At 37.0% G+C, this 18078-nt stretch overlaps 1 protein-coding gene across 1 annotated transcript; it reads left to right on the plus strand.

Moving 5' to 3' along the window:
• The first annotated feature begins 4707 nt into the window (after nucleotides 1–4707).
• On the plus strand, nucleotides 4708–14675 carry LOC115927637 (venom allergen 5-like). Its single transcript, XM_030993751.1, has 3 exons — nucleotides 4708–5114; nucleotides 11568–11798; nucleotides 14586–14675. The coding sequence occupies exons 1-3, from the start codon at nucleotides 4962–4964 to the stop codon at nucleotides 14673–14675; spliced, it is 474 nt and encodes a 157-aa protein (XP_030849611.1). The 5' UTR covers nucleotides 4708–4961.
• The last annotated feature ends 3403 nt before the right edge of the window (nucleotides 14676–18078 follow it).

The raw sequence follows: 18078 nt of genomic DNA on the forward strand, positions 1-18078 counted from the left end.
GAGTCCTGCGAAGAAGACCTAGAGTACGGCTTGCTTTATGCCGGATGGTTTGGCAGTGCTTGTTCCAACGGAGATCAGCAGCAACCGTTACTCCAAGGTACTTGTACTCTTTCACTCTCGGAATCAGTCCATTTGACAGGTGGTATTCTCGGATGCTGGGAGTACGCTTCCGTGTGATGGTGAGGATAGCGCACTTTTTCACGTTGAAGTCCATCATCCAGTTTGAAGACCACCTGGACAGCTGTTGGAGATCGTCCTTTAGGATTTGATGGTCCTCAGGGCATCGAATCTCACGATAGAGGGTGCTGTCATCTGCGAAGAGACGCATTGTGGACTGGATGTTGTCTTGGATATCGTTGATATACAACAGGAAGAGGGTAGGGCCGATGACGGATCCCTGGGGGACTCCAGATGTTACATCCCTCCATGTTGATTTGGATCCATCAACTACGACTGCCTGTTGTCTATCAGTGAGGAGAGACATTATCCACTGGAGTGAGTCACCACTTATTCCATAGTACTGAAGTTTGGTTGACAGGAGAAGGTGTGGTACTCGATCAAATGCCTTCTTGAAGTCCAAGAAGATTATATCAGCTTGGCTACGCTGCTGTAGGATGGAGGACCAGTCGTGGACGGCTGTTGTCAATTGAGTGGTTGTTGACAACCCTCGTCGGAAGCCATGTTGTGCATCAGTGAGGATATTATTCACTGCAACATGCTTCGACACATGGTTCAGGATGATATGTTCCATGACTTTGCAGCAAACGCAGGTAAGTGAGATCGGTCTGTAGTTGGAGGGGTCACACTTTTCTCCCGACTTGTGAATAGGGGTAACCAGTGCCTGTTTCCATTGGGCTGGAACGATGCCACTGTTGTAGCTTTGTTGAAACAGGAAGGACAGTGGAGAAGCAATCTCGCGAGCTACCAACTTTAGGAGCTTGGGTGGGAGTTCATCAGGTCCGCTGGCCTTTGAAGGGTCCAGTTGTTGGAGGCGTTTTTCGACACCAGTCCTGTGAACATGCAGGTGACCAATAGTTGGAAAAGGAGAAGGTCCTTTCTGTACAAGAGGTTGGAGCTGGTGAGGAGTAAAGACAGACTGGAAGTAGTCGTTCAGTGTCTCTGCCTTGTCTAATGCTGAGGCGCATAGTTTAGATGGAGTATGCAAGGTAGGAATACCAATGTTTTCAGAACGACATGTCTTGATGTAAGACCAGAAAGACTTTGGGTTGTCCTTAAGGCTTGCCCCGATGATGTTGTTGACGTACTCACAACGTGCTCTGTGCACATTCTTGGCAACTTGGTTCCTGAATTGTCGGTAGGCTGTCCAAGCTGTGGAGCAAGACTGGCTGTGTGCCTTCTTGAATAGGCTATCTCTCTTCCTCATCTGGCGTTTCAAAGGAGGAATAATCCAAGGAAGATGTTTCCTTCCTTTGCTCATTTTGGAAGGAATAAGCTCAGACAAACACCTGTTCAAGAAGTTGACAATGATGGACCAGTTTGTCTCCACTGATCTTCTTTCTGGATCTGATTGGAGGAATTCCGTCGCAAATTCGGCTGCTGCATCTCTCAGTTGCTGTTCGTCAGCTTTGTGGAACTGGTAGATCTTCCTCAGGGGTTTGACAGAGATCTTTGGATTTGCAGCAAGAGTAAAAGTGACGATGTTGTGGTCTGATATCCCAGACTTTACGCACACATTCTCAACCAGGGCGGGATTTGACGTCACAACTAGATCCAGGATGTTGTTGGATGAAGGTCGGGTGACTTCCCTGACTGTTTGAGACAAGGAGTTGTGCAAAAGGATATCCAACAGCTTCTGGTGACAAGTAGAAGTGGCTGGATTTGTAGTCGACTGGTCATCCCAGTTGATGTCTGGGTGATTAAAGTCGCCGGCTATCAAGATGTTAGGGTGGCTGCGCCGGTGCCTTGTCATAATCTTGGACAATGACTGGTGCAAGCCTTCAAGGCCTTGTTGTCTGTTGTTGGGGGGGGGGGGGCAGTAGTAGCTACCAATATACAGTGGCTTGGCATTTGCAAGTTGCACGTTGCACCACTGTATCTCACAGTCTGAGTCAAACTCTGGACATTCAGTGACAATTAGTGTGTCGATGATTGCTATGAAAACACCACCTCCATGGATGTTTCTGTCCTTACGGTAGATTGAGTAATTGCTTGGGAAGATTGAGTATGATGATAAGCTGTCATCCAGTTTTGATTCACAACCAAAAACAAAATCAGGAGTGTGGTGAGCAATAGCTGCATGGAAGCTTGATTTTTTAGCATTCCCCTTAAGACCATTGCAGTTTACAACCATCACTTTAAATGCCTTTTTGCGATTTCTTGATGGAGGGTGAAATCGTGGTTGACGACGTCCCCCAGGGCTCGATGTAGGCGTAGAGGTTAGAGGGTTGATGGAGGGAAGGATTTCTTCATTACTGGAGTCGTGGTGAAGGGGTGAGAAACGATTGGTCTGTGAGAGGTTAAGACCTTGCAGCGAGCTGCTTGACCCTATGTTGGTAGAGGAACACTGGCAGCACACCCAAGCGAAGCTCCTGGACTTCTTCGTCAAGATATCATAGGAGTCTGGGGAGATACCGACACATGAGATGTGGCACCAGCAGTCGCAGTGATCGCATAAGAGAGCAGGGTCGTTGTCTCTCACTTCATCCCCACAGATGGCACATGGAAATGTCTCAGGAGCACTAGTTGATGGACCAGGGTTGGTTTCAACTTGTCCGCTGAGGAGAAGTAGGATGGTTAGGTGGCTCAAAGAAGTCGACCTGAAGTCAAGTGGACAAAGCTTTGTATTTCGATTCCACTTATTACAGGATGATATAAAAAGTAACAGTTTGCAGTTATCAATATCTGCAGTGTAAGTACGCCTTCTAGTAGGCTGGTGTAGTGATCTTGGTTCACAAAGCGTTGCGTGTAGATCGAAGAAGGGTAAAGAAGCTGATCTATGGTCTGCAATCTGCGTGTACAGGTTTCCACTCTTCAATAGTTTAAGTGCACACACTATTGAGAGTATTGCTAGAAGGAGTGGATGTGATCTAGAAGAAGAGGGTGGTAAGAAGTAATTCTTCATGATGGCGTTTGCAAGTCGAACGGTGATGAATACCGGTGATTAAATTTGGCAGGACAGTATTCAATATTCAATACGTATTCAGAACAAACAAAGGGAAGTCAGAAAAGCTCACAGCAGTCTCACTCACTCAGCTACACCCATTTTATGTAGGTTAGCTATTAGTAGTAGTAGACGGTTAGCTAAATCATCTGGTAAATGATTGAAATCCCAGTGAGTAATTGCTTCTATATCATAAGAATAATATAAGCATAATTCAGTCAGAAAATATACATTACAGTTATTGTTGCCTGTAGTGTAGGTATGAAGAAGGCTGGGCAAAATAAGCAAACTCAGGATCCTCCATATGGGACTACAGGTGTGTGTTCAAATTCCTTGGCAGAAAATGGCTGTAAAACTATCACAATATTCTACCTCCAGAAGGTATCAAAGAACAAAATAATCATATCAAAAGCTTGAAGATATGTTCAAGAAGCAAAATCAGATAAATAAAATACACGATCTGCAGTTAAAAGTGCAAGATTAGGTGGATTTTATATCACAAAACCAGACCATGTCTGCTCCCTGTAGCCATCACCTCTGTTTTTGTATGTGGACTCGCTGGAATGCCATATAATACAGTGATATTCATATTGTGAGAGAGTGAGAAAAAACGAAAGTTGCCCCCAAAAGTATTACATGCAGCTATTTACATTATTATGAGTGTGTTAGATGACAAAAGTCTGCAACCTATTTAATATTGTAGCATTTGCCTTTCAGAAATTACATATCAAAGGTTTTCATGTACCATTGCAACATTATGAAATCCACAGTGTTGAATCTTACACTTATCATTATACTGCTATGTACATATCATGAGCATACTTGGAATTTAAATATGTTTTGATAGATAGGAGACTTTGCAACCTAATTGATTGTTATATTATTCAGACATTCTAACAAATAAAGTTGTTAAATTAATCAAATTGAATCATACAACAACAAGAAGTACAGCTGTTTACAAGTTGTGAGTATGTTAACAGACAAAACTATGCAACTTATTTCATTATTTTAACATCGCTACTAAGGAACTACACATTCATAGCAAAAAGTGTCATAGACAATTCATAAAATAACAACATTAAATCTTACAAATACCGGGTATTCTGCAGCTATATACATGTTGACATGTTCTGAGCATGTTTAAAATGCATATTCCTGCATGGTAGATAACAATGCCATGCAATCTAAAGCAAATGATTTTAAACGGTTTTCGAGCAATAATTGAAAAAAAAAGGTTAAGGAAAATTGAATGGACCATACGGTATTCAATGTCACACAACGAATATTCAGATTGGATTCCGAAGGACTTATGAAAGTCTATTTTGTCTCAGTGAATCCAATATTTTGAAATGAAGATATTTTTGTAATATGAAGTATGATAATCAAACGATTTCTTCTTTTTCTAGGAAGAATTCACATTGCATATTTGTTGTATTTACAATGTCTAAACTACATTCTGCCAGCTAATATTGATCTATATGGGTTACTCAAACAACATTTCAAGTTTGGTGTTTTCAGGGGGGGGGGGGGGGTGCACCAGACGTGTGCAACAGGCATTCCGGTAGTAGGGGCACGTGCCCCCGCCCTATCTCTCTCTTTCTCTCGCGATGTCCTTGTAGTAACTTCTTCGCCATACGGTATTAATTGGAATTTGCATGATATAACGGCCTTGTATATTTATCTTCCTCTCACTGTCACGCATATGATCAATCAATATTTCGACTGTGAAATTCACTTTCTCCGGGACGGAGAGTAGATCACCAGCCCTAATATAAACGTCAGTATTCCAAGAGCTGTTTCATATCTGAGCTGTGCCTACCTCTACCTATACCACATCATCATGATTCCCGCATTGAGCCTCGTACTTGTGTTGGCAGCCTCCTTTGGAGAGATGGCTTATGGACTCACCGAAGAGGAGAAAACAACTATCCTGGCTAAACATAACCAGTACCGTAATGAAGTAGATCCACCTGCTGCAAACATGAGATCTCTGGTAAGTTTTGTGTTATACGATACTTGCTGATCTTGCGACACCACTTTCTCTTGCGAAACTTGCTTCATGTAAAATTTCCTATACACTAACCGAATTCGTAGCTTCAACACTGGATCAACATTATGCCTAACCCTAAACGTTTTCAAGATTTGCAGAGAGAGGCACCAAGAAGAATTTGTTAAAATTGATAGTATTGACAACGATAACAATAATAATAATAATAATAATAATAATAATAATAATAATAATAATAATAATAATAATGATAATAATAAATGCTATTATCATTATTATTATTATTGTGAACGTTAAACTTTTAGATGATGCAATGTCTGGTTTAATAGTTTATATGTCTATACCTAATCCGCAGGTGAAAAACTTTTGAAAGATATAAATGCTCATTTTTATAGATTTCTTTGGGGAGGGGGGAGGGGGAAGGGGTCAACATTTAAGATATATACACACATTGCCAATCATTAAAAACTTCCTGAATTAAGAGATTGGCAAGTGGCTCAATAGATCGCAATATCCTCTTTCTTTTGCAATTTTTCTTGCCCGAACCGCATGATTTAAAATTAACCCTTACTGTACATTTCCTGCTAACCCTTATGGAATAATGATTACATTAAAATAGGCAATAGCCCAATAAAAAGTAAAATATTGCATAAGAGTTCGTTTTTGTCAAAGATATTTTAGAGACAAATATTTATATATTTTTTTCTCTCTGGAAGATTTCCAAGATAAGTATAATATTAATTAGTTTTTCTTTTTTTATCGTTGATTATGCGACGCAGGGAGCCACAACCCCTTTTTTCCAGATATACAATGGCATTGGTTATGACACGTATTAAAGGATGTTCACATATCTATGCAATTTTATTAAAGAGAAGAAAGGGAGAATGTAAAATGTATTTTCGACCCGAATGACAAGAGTCGGGAAAAAAAAAGTTCCATTGGATTTAATTGTATATTTTCACTGCAAAATAAATTATTTGGTTTAAGAGGTTCAAATAATTATGCATTGAATGTATACTGATTGTGGTGCGACAGATGGTGTATACGTGCAGAATAAAGAAAACTTTGCCCGATATAGTGCCGGGCTACGAAAAAATAAGACGCTGCCCGGGCTGGTATCGGAACCCTGAACACTTGAATTGAGCGTCAAGTGAATGAACCACTGGACCACGGCAACGGTGCATATTATTCACGGCTAACAAAAATAACAAACAACCAAATTTGCGTTTATGTCGTGGCTTTATTAACATTTTGAGATGGACGCTTATTTTGCACATTTTGATTTTCTGGGTGTCATAACAAAATAACACAGATATATTGAATCATAAAAAATGCTTACAAATGCAATGCTAGGCCCCCCGCCTATGAAATCGAGTGATGCCTAGGCTAAACTTATATACATTAAGTCATTATATCAGCCCCCCGCCTATAAAATCGAGTGATGCCTAAAGTTATGCTAGGCCCCCCGCCTATGAAATCGAGTGATGCCTAGGCTAAACTTATATACATTAAGTCATTATATCAGCCCCCCGCCTATAAAATCGAGTGATGCCTAAAGTTATAGAATATAGATGTATATATATACCAGCCTCTCCGCCTGTAAGATCGGATGATGCCTAAGATTAAAGCGTGACACCCTGAGTTTGAAAATGTGTAGGTACAACTAGGTCCCCCCGCATTCAAATCGAATGGGGGCCGGAAAACTAAGAATTGACATGCGAACAAATTCGACTGAATATACATTGGCAACCCCCTCGCATGTAAAAATTGAGTGGGGTCGAAAATTATCGGATGACAATTATTGATCAATAAACTTATCAGTACCATGTGATCAGTGATTTACCCATACAAAACCGGGTAGGGGCGAAACCCAATGGGAAAAATTCCCCTACGGCCCACTTTCTTTGTGCACGACGCAAGTTGATGTGCGACCAGGCCAAATGCCCCCGGCTCTGCATTGACTTCATAAATCACTGACCAATTTATTACATAAACCCTATCCGTACCTTTCATACCTGAAACCCTAAATCCTTTCCGTACTAATACGTATGCCTTGGCTACTTCGAACCACCAAGCAATACTTAATTTATGCCACTTATATACTAAAAATACTTTTATTGGTGGAGATAATGGGGAGGTGGTGGGAATGTTTTAGACTCCGTAAATTTTTCTTCTTGTCCATTCAAAATGAAAGCCATAACTAGAATGAAAGCCCCTTCGTGCTATTTTTAATTTGCTGGCGGTGTTTTCCGCGCTTGCTTGATAAGCGTACATACGCTTGTACATTTCCTTCCAATGTAATACAAAGTATTACATTTCCTAGCGCGTGAATTTCCCTCAAAAATGTAAACAACCTCTTGACCTACATTTTGTCAGCCTGTCAATAAACCATTTTAAATCGTTGTCTACTCTTTAAATTTTATTAAAGCTAATTGCGCTCACAGGCTGATTAGCGCAAGTAATAATGCAACAGGTGAGCAAAATGAGTTTGTTGACAACGCCATTTTCGGCGGCTTGAATCAAGTGTGTACGTCCATTTGCGCATACTAGGAATTATTTGCATCATTGCTTGCGCTAATCAAATCGTCAATGCAAATAATGCATACACCCATAAATTAACAGCAACGCTTGCGCTGTTCAATTTTTTATTCATATAATTTGCACGAGATATCACTCTCACATGACGTATTAGAGACCGCGCCAGTCGTTGACGCAGACTTGCGTCAATCAAATGACGCCTCGTGTACGATGATTGTCTTGCGATCTTGTGCCATGCATTGAATGTGCTAAAATCAAGTTGATAATATTCGAGCACCAGAAGTAACAGTGCTAGACAAGAGCGCTATACGCGAACCCACCATCGTAATTATGATGGCTCGGTGTAAAAATGTCAGTGGAAAAAATGTCAGAGGTAAAAATGTCAGAGGTAAAAATGTCAGAGGTAAAAATGTCAGAGGTAAAAATGTCAGAGGAAAAAATGTCAGAGGTAAAAATGTCAGAGGTAAAAATGTCAGAGGTAAAAATGTCAGAGGAAAAAATGTCAGAGGTAAAAATGTCAGAGGAAAAAATGTCAGAGGTAAAAATGTCAGAGGAAAAAATGTCAGAGGTAAAAATGTCAGAGGTAAAAATGTCAGAGGTAAAAATGTCAGAGTTTAAAATGTCAGAGGTAAAAATGTCAGAGGAAAAAATGTCAGAGGTAAAAATGTCAGAGTTTAAAATAAAAACAAAAGCATGTGACAAGATTGTTATGTTTACACCCGGGTTATATATCAGGCTTATCGAAAAAGAAGAGCGATGGATATTCTGCAGTCGTTATTTCACCGCTGTCTTATTGTATTGTATTAGTTAAGTCTTATTTTGAGCGTATACCAAGGTTGTAACTTGTAGAGGAATCATGTACTTTGAAGAATGCTATCAGTTGTCTGATGACCGCTTGCAAGGCGTGAAACTCGGAGTACACCATCCATGTCCCATTAGTCTGCCTTATTCAATATTTATATACCGGTATATTATGTTTTTGTATAAGCAAATGGTACTGGTACACTAAGCAAACTTCTAGGGAAAAAGATTTCTAAAATCGATAAGTTTGGCCATGTTTTATAGGCTGAGTTGTCGCTCCATGGTGTAATCATTAAAAAAAAAAAAAAACAAGGTTATTTAATAAAAGGATCATGCGACAAATAATCATTGTGATTCAAATTGATGCAAGGATTTTTTTGAATAAGCAATGCTTTTCACCAGAATCTTACAAATCTCAGCCATGCAAATCTGCCACTGTGTTGTAAGATCACTTTCAGATTAGAAGTGTATTCTGTAACGAGTATTTTACATTGAATGGAACGTCTCAACTCAGTAAGCATGGCTGAGAATTGTAAAAGTTGTTTTTACAAAGAAGATTCGGGTGAATAGCAGTGCTTATTCAACCAAATATTCGCATCAATTTGAATCACAATCATTATTTGTCGCTTAATCCCTTTTAATGACCTTGTTTTCTTTCTCGTTTGCAAGGGGAGAAGAAGATATGTCACGTTAAAGACATCATAAAGATCAGTGTTGTATGCGTATATATTATATACACAGGCCAGTAACAGCTATGTAGCTTGTAAATTTGTAAGAGGGAAAATGCTGATTGAAATGATAATGATGAAATAGCAAATAATTGAGGAGTATCATAGGTACCAATTCAATGGATAGTTGTATAACAGAGAGCCCCCGTCAGTACTAAAAGAGCCCCCGTGAGAAGGCTCACGGGGGCTCTTTTTTGGGTGGCAGAGCCCCCGTGGACAAAAAATTAATTTGAGCCCTGGTTGTAGAGGAATCATGTACTTTGAAGAATGCTATCAGTTGTCTGATGACCGCTTGCAAGGCGTGAAACTCGGAGTACACCATCCACGTCCCATTAGTCTGCCTTATTCAATATTTATATACCGGTATATTATGTTTTTGTATAAGCAAATGGTACTGGTACACTGAGCAAACTTCTGGGGAAAAAGATTTCTAAAATCGAGAAGTTTGGCCATGTTTTATAGGCTGAGTTGTCGCTCCATGGTGTAATCATTAAATAAAAAGAAAAGTCAGTACAGCCCCCAAAATAGGATCAGATATCTATGAACCTTCCCCCTCCTACTTCTCCTTCGTATTTGAAGATTGTTGGACATTTTAACTGCGTGGCAATGTCTACTATTATATGTAATTTCCAATAAATGCATATTTCCGACAATTCCACTTTCTTGAGGGCTTGGTATTTTGATACTCTGAAACAAGCAGAAAGCCATGTTATCAATGCTAACCGCACCATCACATTCCCGAAGTGCGCGCGTTGCAATAAAATATTGTCGATTACTATTGCGGTATAAAATAGTCTGGGAGAAAATCAATAAGCAGCTTTGTTACTCCGATACAAAGCAGAAAGCCGCCCATGTTACATCAATTAAAGAGAAGGTTGAGTTCTGGGGAAAGGTAAAAAAAAATTATTTGTGAGCGTTCAATGCAAGTGTAATAGAACATCAAAGAAAAAAGTTATTCCCTGAAAATCTATTTCAAATGACTTCATATCCCAGATATAACAAGTAACATCTTTGTATGCCTGCCCGATTTGTATGCCATATGTTTGTGTAGTCCCATATCAATATCTTTCTGTGTACAGTGCTTGTTACTTTACCAAGACTGGGCCAAATTTTTTATCATTTTGATGACTCCAAAACCTTGCACTACACACCAATACTTACATGTTTATGCTAGATGATTAACCTTCTCTGATTGCTTCCAAAAAAAAAAAAATTTCAAAATCTATTTTCCACATTATATTATCTCCAGGACATGTACGATATACAACACATCCATTTAGAAACGAATATAATAGACTAGCCCATGCAGTAGCTGTAGGTCTTGACATTCTGAGTGATAAAGTGCTGAGATATTATGACGGCACTCATTTGTTTTGCTTGTACCTCTGACATTTTTACCTCTGACATTTTTTCCTCTGACATTTTTACCTCTGACATTTTTACCTCTGACATTTTTACCTCTGACATTTTTACCTCTGACATTTTTTCCTCTGACATTTTTTCCTCTGACATTTTTACCTCTGACATTTTTACCTCTGATATTTTTTCCTCTGACATTTTTACCTCTGACATTTTTACCTCTGACATTTTTTCCTCTGACATTTTTTCCTCTGACATTTTTACCTCTGACATTTTTACCTCTGACATTTTTACCTCTGACATTTTTACCTCTGATATTTTTTCCTCTGACATTTTTACCTCTGACATTTTTACCTCTGACATTTTTTCCTCTGACATTTTTACCTCTGACATTTTTACCTCTGACATTTTTTCCTCTGACATTTTTTCCTCTGACATTTTTTCCTCTGACATTTTTACCTGGCACCATTATGATCATATACGTACGCAATATTATTATTCAAGGCTAATTATTTAATTGCCTGTAAAAGGTTTCAATGTAAACTATGAGCAAATTAAATGGCACTCTTATGATTTTGTTTTTCTCTCCCTCTTCTCTTTTTTTTTTTGCAGTATGTCTCTTTACGTTTCTATTTTTTGTTCTTACTTTATTATGAGAAATATTTGTTTATGATTATTATCATTATGAAAGAGTTTCACCAGGATGGTTGTAATAATGACTTTAAAGTTCTTTTATCACGTCCTAACGGAAAAATTACCTGTAACAATTTCGATGTCTAGAGTTTATTTTCTTTTTGAAGATTAGTGCAGTATGTTAAACAATTATTCTTCTTACTTTATTATCCCATTTTTCGTTCCTTGTCAGTTTTGGTGAATTTATTCTTTAAAATGCAACTATGTTATGTTTGTATGTATCAGTCTTTGGACTGTTTCTACAACTCATTTTCTTTCAATGAACCGAAATAAATGAAAAAACAAACAATCCTACTATTGCCTCGTTCTCTGGTAACAGCGATGGAACCACTGGCTTGCAAACACGGCGCAGACGTGGGCTGACCAATGCACCTTCAGCGACAACAACCCTTCTTCACCAAGATGGGACGTGGTAGGCCAGAACATCGCCCAAGGGGTCGGCAGCAGTCTCATTTCTTTGATGGATTCGTGGAATAATCAGAAGGATAAATATGACCTCGACACCGACACGTGTTCACCTGCCCGCGCATCCTGCAACCAATATATTCAGGTAAGTTTCAAAGCTCAAAATAGCCATTGACAATACATAAACAGCGTGGCGGATCTACGGGGTGGGGGGGGGGGGGAGGGGTTAGCGGGTTTAACTCCCCCCTCCTCCTGCGGGCTGCTAAGTGAAGATGTGATGTGCATAGAAAAACGCCATCATAATTATGTCCGGACCCACACAATATCCGCATCGCCATTGGGTCGGCTCGGTGTAAAAATGTCAGAGGTAAAAATGTCAGAGGAAAAAATGTCAGAGGTAAAAATGTCAGAGGTAAAAATGTCAGAGGAAAAAATTTCAGGGGACAAAATGTCAGAGGTAAAAATGTCAAAGGTAAAAATGTCAGAGGAAAAAATGTCAGAGGTAAAAATGTCAGAGGAAAAAAATGTCAGAGGTAAAAATGTCAGAGGTAAAAATGTCAAAGGTAAAAATGTTAGAGGAAAAATTGTCAGAGGAAAAAAATGTTAGAGGAAAAAATGTCAGAGGAAAAAATGTCCGAGGAAAAAATGTCAGAGGTAAAAATGTCAGAGGTAAAAATGTCAAAAAAAAAACATTCATTAAAGTAAAAATGCATCGATTTGTTCCCTTTTCTGTAAGTGCATCCCTAGTTTTTCCTTTTTGAAGACTATTTTATATTCCTCGTCTCTGTAATCTTTCAGCATATGTATTACTTTCTGCACGGATGGCAGAGTTACCTTTTTTCTGGAAATAAAAATGATATACTTTACTAGAAATATAATACAATTTATTACAAATATTCTAGCAGTATTGCCAGATATTCCCATGAAAATGGGTTTCCAATCATCACTGTGAACTTATATTAAATGCAACTTTTTAATTACCTCTTGCCATAATCGTTCAACTATATGACAATCTAAAAATAAATGCTGATATGTCTCTACTTCTAGTCTACAAAAGGAGCAAAAATGGTCAGACTCAAACCCAAATTTGAAAAGCTCTCTTTTCGTATATACAGCCACATGTAATTGTTTGTATTGAAACTCTCTTTGTTTATTACATAACATTGCACATTTCACCTGGTGAATGTTTCTTTCAATTCCCTCATTCCAAGATCATATTCACAGTAACCGTCTGTAACATGTAATGTGTAATCTTTTTGAAATTCTTCAATGAAGTAATCATATAACCGCCTAGACTTTATGTCACATAGTTTCTGTAAACGTCCAAATATCATCAATTCTATTTCAAAATTTTCAGTATCCGCTTCCATAAAATCACTTTGCATCCATTCTAATCTGATTGCTGAAAAGATCTTTTGAATTCTAAGCAAGCTTTCAGTTGCATAACCCAAATTATAAAAAGTAAGATTGGTTTTAAATGACCTCTGACGATTATATCTGATGCTTGAAATATACCTTTCTGAAATAATTCGACATCAAAAAATGTTTTATTGCTGAGACATATGCACTTATTATTACAGATAAGCGGATTATTCTTATTTTCTCCAAAATGTCTGCACTTATCTAATTCTTGCCATGCTTTCAACATGTCTTTATAAAACAATGGAATACATTCAAGTCCATTTTATTAATATCATAATTACACAGAAATATAATTCGACCATCCAGTGATCTGAAAAAGTGGTCAAAGGTTACTTTCCAACCTGAATACTTTTCTCCATATAGCAACCGTTTGACCCACATTATTCTCTGAGTCTTGACAAATACCTTGAAATTCGTTAATCTGAGTCCCCCAACGCAGTAATCTTGATATAATATTTTCCGTTTTATTCTGTTTCTTCCTCCCCAAATAAAATTAAAAGAGATCTTGTTGATTTCTTAAAAATGCTCTGTGGGACTGTCATAAGAGACGATACATAATTTATTTTTGAAAATACATACATTTTCAATAATTTAATTTTGCCAAACATCGTTAAATCCCTTTGCTTCCACCAACCGATTAGTCTTTTGATTTTGCTCAAAATTTCCTTATAGTTCAAATCATCTTTTATTTTGGAATTACGTGCGAAATATATCCCTAGGAATTTTATATGTTGTACCCAATGTCCGAACAGAGGTAAACCCGGCCTATCCTTTTCCTATCCCATCCACATGAAATTTGTTTTATCTATATTAATAGCTTCAATCCACTCAATTTTTCAAAGTTTTTGAAAACTTTCTTCACTCTTTTAATTTAATCCATATCTTTTAAAAACAAAGTAATATCATCTGCATACAACACTTGTTTTATTTCTTTATCCTGAATCTTATTCCTTCAATCCTCCCATCTTTCCTAATATAACGAGATAATAATTCGATAACTATTACACATAAATATGGAGATAAAGGGCCACCGATTTTGATTTAGCTCCTTTTGGAATGAAACATGATATTGTACCTAATTTTGTTCATACTTCTTGGTGAAATTTTCGAATGTGATATAGTGCATTTTGTCCCCATGTAGGAAATCATTATTTTAAGACAAATAACTCCATTTTGATAAAATATGGATTTAACTCCTTTTGGAATCAAGCTCTTCATATATACATATATATATATATATATATATATATATATATATATATATATGTATATATATAATTTTTTTGTGATGACGATTATGATTATTAATATTATTATTTTGCTTAATGTTGTTTATTTTAGTATTATTATTATCATCGTATTTATTATGTCATAAATTATATCATTATCATTATGATTGTTATTATTACTAGTAGTAGTAGTTGTATAGTTGTATTCGTTGGTGTTGTTGTTATTGTTGTTCTTGTTTTATTATCATCACCATTTTTTTAATTAATTTTGGTTTATGCAGGTGGTTTGGGCTACAACCTCTTTCCTTGGATGTGGCAAGGCTCAATGTGAGGGAAAGACATACCTCGTCTGTTACTACGGAACCGGGTAATTTGATTCGTTGTCATCCTTGCATGGTCATTGTTCCTATTTTGCCCGGGATCATACACACACACACACACACACACATATATACACACGCACAATCACACACACACATACACGCACACACACACACACACGCACAAACATGAGTACATGACTGCTTTGAAATGGCACATTGCTTGGAAACGGAATTAGCATATATGTATTGTTACATCATAGTCATAATCATATCATATTTATCTTTCTCTATCATGTTGTGGAACATATATATTGGAGAGACGGGAGATATTGTAAGGGATAGAATTATAATTTAACATCAATCCCATCAGAAAGTTAATCAAATACTGAATGTAAAGTAAACATATTTCACGATGTGCAAATTTTTGTTTTTTGTTTGTTGTTGACTACACAATTCTATGAATTGAGAACCGTAAACGAAGCTGAACGAAAATCCCACCCCCCCCCCCCATGAAAAGAGTACAATGCATTTTATCAATATATATTTTAACCACAGCTGAACAAGTTTTAATTAAAAATAGCGAAGAATGATGGAATTATTTGAATTAAACTTGTCCTTGAGTTGATTCCTCGAAGGTCTTGATATTGAATCGTTCTTTTACTATCTTCCAGAGGTAACATGTTGTCAGGTGGCCCATACCTATCAGGTACACCCTGTTCTCGTTGTCCTACCTGGGGAGGAGAACAAAAAAGTTGTGAGGGTAATCTCTGCTATTATGTGTAAGTATAATTCAATTAACTTTAGTTCAATTTAATTCAATTCAATTAAGGTTTATTAAAAAGGGAAGTCAACCCTGGTATTGATAAAAGCAGAAAAATGAGAGAAATAAATAAGTGAAAATTTGATCTCCGATTCAAATGATAAAAGTTATTAATTTTTGAAGTTATCATCAGTGGTACACAAATTGGCAGCACTGTGAGGTATCTTGCGAGCTCCTCTCCAATTCTTTCTGTACAGAAAATTTCATAAACTTTAATTTAATTTTCTTAGTTGTTGATGACAGTATATTAAGTGTCATATCGGGGTTGTATAAAACAACACAAAAGAAGATATTTAAGATAAATAAATGTATGATTGAACATTTTCTGAGGGGAAAATATAATTTTGTGGAAAGTTTTTTTCCAACCATTGACCTACTAAAAACAGGGCGAATTGAAAGGGACCTCGCAAGATACGTCACAGAGTTGCCAATTTGTATTCGATTGATCGCACCTGCAGCAATTAATAATTACTATTTTTAATCGGTTTTTGCTCAAACTTTCCCTGACCTGATTCTTTCATCGTCTGCTTCTGATAAAACCGATACGATACCAGGGTGGACTACCCCTTTAACCATGACTGGTAATCACAAACTGAAGTGTACATGTTTCTACAGTGCAAGTAAAATACCGAATTTATACAAATTGCAGCACTAAGAAATCATGTACAATAGAAAGTAAAAGGTACGTGAAATAGATTAAATCGGTCAAATTGCAAAACAAAAGCCTATAAAATCAGTGACTGTTAAATGCATTAGCATTGTATCCAATTACCTCGCTGCTCTCAATGTAAAAATATTGCACAATAATAAACAGTAGGCCTACATAATTTATATAGGTCAAAGAAAGGGAAGGGTGTGTTCCTGAAAAGATAAGTAGACTGCAAGCGACATAAAAGGAGATAAAGATACTGAATAGAGGAAGAAAGAGAGTGGTGGATTCTATTTGAAACAAGAACAGGTACCCATTTACACCTGGACTCGGTTTCATAAAAGTGATACAAAGTGGTGGGTGCATTCGATGCGTTTTATTTATCTTCCCATACAAATTCTCTTTTTTAGTTAACTAATGGCTTGGCAAGGCTGACATGACAACGAGATTGGACTGAACTACCCAACTACAACACGTCCAAAGGACCTGATTGCAACTTTGAGTTTTACTTCTACGCATCATTTAGTTCGCGGCAAAGCGGTAGACCGCCGCACAAACCGTGGCACGTTTTTTTTTTGTTAACGTTTAAAATCTGCTGGTTGTGGTTTACTTAATTTAATATATATATAGAGGCCTTTTTCTAAATTTTTATTTCAAAGTCTGGGTTGGTAATATCTAAAATGTTAATGCATTGTATACTGCATTATATTCTTGCTTAATCTTTACCGTTCATATCTGCGTAACCATTATTTGGTTTAATTTGATCTTCTCTGTCTTTTTTACCATTATCTAAATCTTGAATTTTAGTTTTCATTTCATCGTTTAAAGACAATCTTTATTATTATCCCTACAAATCTACAATATAATTTTATTTTGTTAATTAAATAACATGTTAGTGTTAATTTAATTCATTAAACTAATACTTCTTTTAAAATGAGAATTCTTCTGTCAAAGCCCTAACTGTGTTACCCAATTTAAGTCACAATACTTGCCGTGTGCCGGGAGCGGCAAGACGGACGTTCCTGACATCAAGAAAAATGCCCTTTTATATGTGCTTAGAAGTAGGCCATAACAGAATTATCAACATCAGAAGGGGGTGTATATAATTTACTCGCCTTAGGCAATATTCAAAATCTAGAAAAAATTGGTCTAAAAAAGGGTTTACTCGATTCCTGACGTCTACTTGTGACAAGTAGACGTCAGGAATCGAGTAAACCCTTTGTAAAATCGTTTAAAGCTAATCTTGAGCTCTGGAATTGGTATCGTTAGTCGAGAGAATATGGTTATAATTCATTCTGCATGATTTATTCTGCAGTAGTTTGAACCAGTAAAATCAAATCAACCTAACAAAAACTTGCTGAAAATCATCTTCGATAAGAACCACAACTCTCTTGCACATAGTGACCTGTGTTAAGCACATGGTGCCGGGCTTGATTTCCTTATCTTTCTATGCTCATTACTCAGCCCCTATACATGTTCTACCATAATCGTTTGGCATATGTCATTAATTTGTAATCTTGAACATTCAGTGTAAGTTTTGTTGGATTCTCTGAGAATGTATTTTCTATAATTGCCAGAACTCAAGCTTATCCTAAAGTTACTGTTAACGTGGTGTAAATGGCTAAGTTCTATCCCTTTTCAATATTTGATATTAAATGAATCAATTTCATTCAAAGAGCTAGGTTTGTCAGTTGCTCTGAATATTCGGCCCTCTCTCGAAAATACTTTTGGTTAATTTATTTGTAACTTATAAGCTCAATTTCAATACGTTGTGTTGTATTTCTTCTGAATAAAAAATCTGGTATTAAAGGGAAACAAATACATGTCTTTGCGTTTTTTTTAATTTGTCTCAAATGGGTTATGTTTAATTTTTAAGTAGGCTGAGAGGCGAGGAAATTTCCATATTTTTTCCCCCACAGAAAGAAAGACCTTGTCAGTGATAAATACGCGTTGTTACTTCAAGTTGTAATAGTTTGGTATAG

The sequence above is a fragment of the Strongylocentrotus purpuratus genome, unplaced genomic scaffold (assembly GCF_000002235.5).
Source record: "Strongylocentrotus purpuratus isolate Spur 01 unplaced genomic scaffold, Spur_5.0 spur5_scaffold_20, whole genome shotgun sequence".
Taxonomy (NCBI): domain Eukaryota; kingdom Metazoa; phylum Echinodermata; class Echinoidea; order Camarodonta; family Strongylocentrotidae; genus Strongylocentrotus; species Strongylocentrotus purpuratus.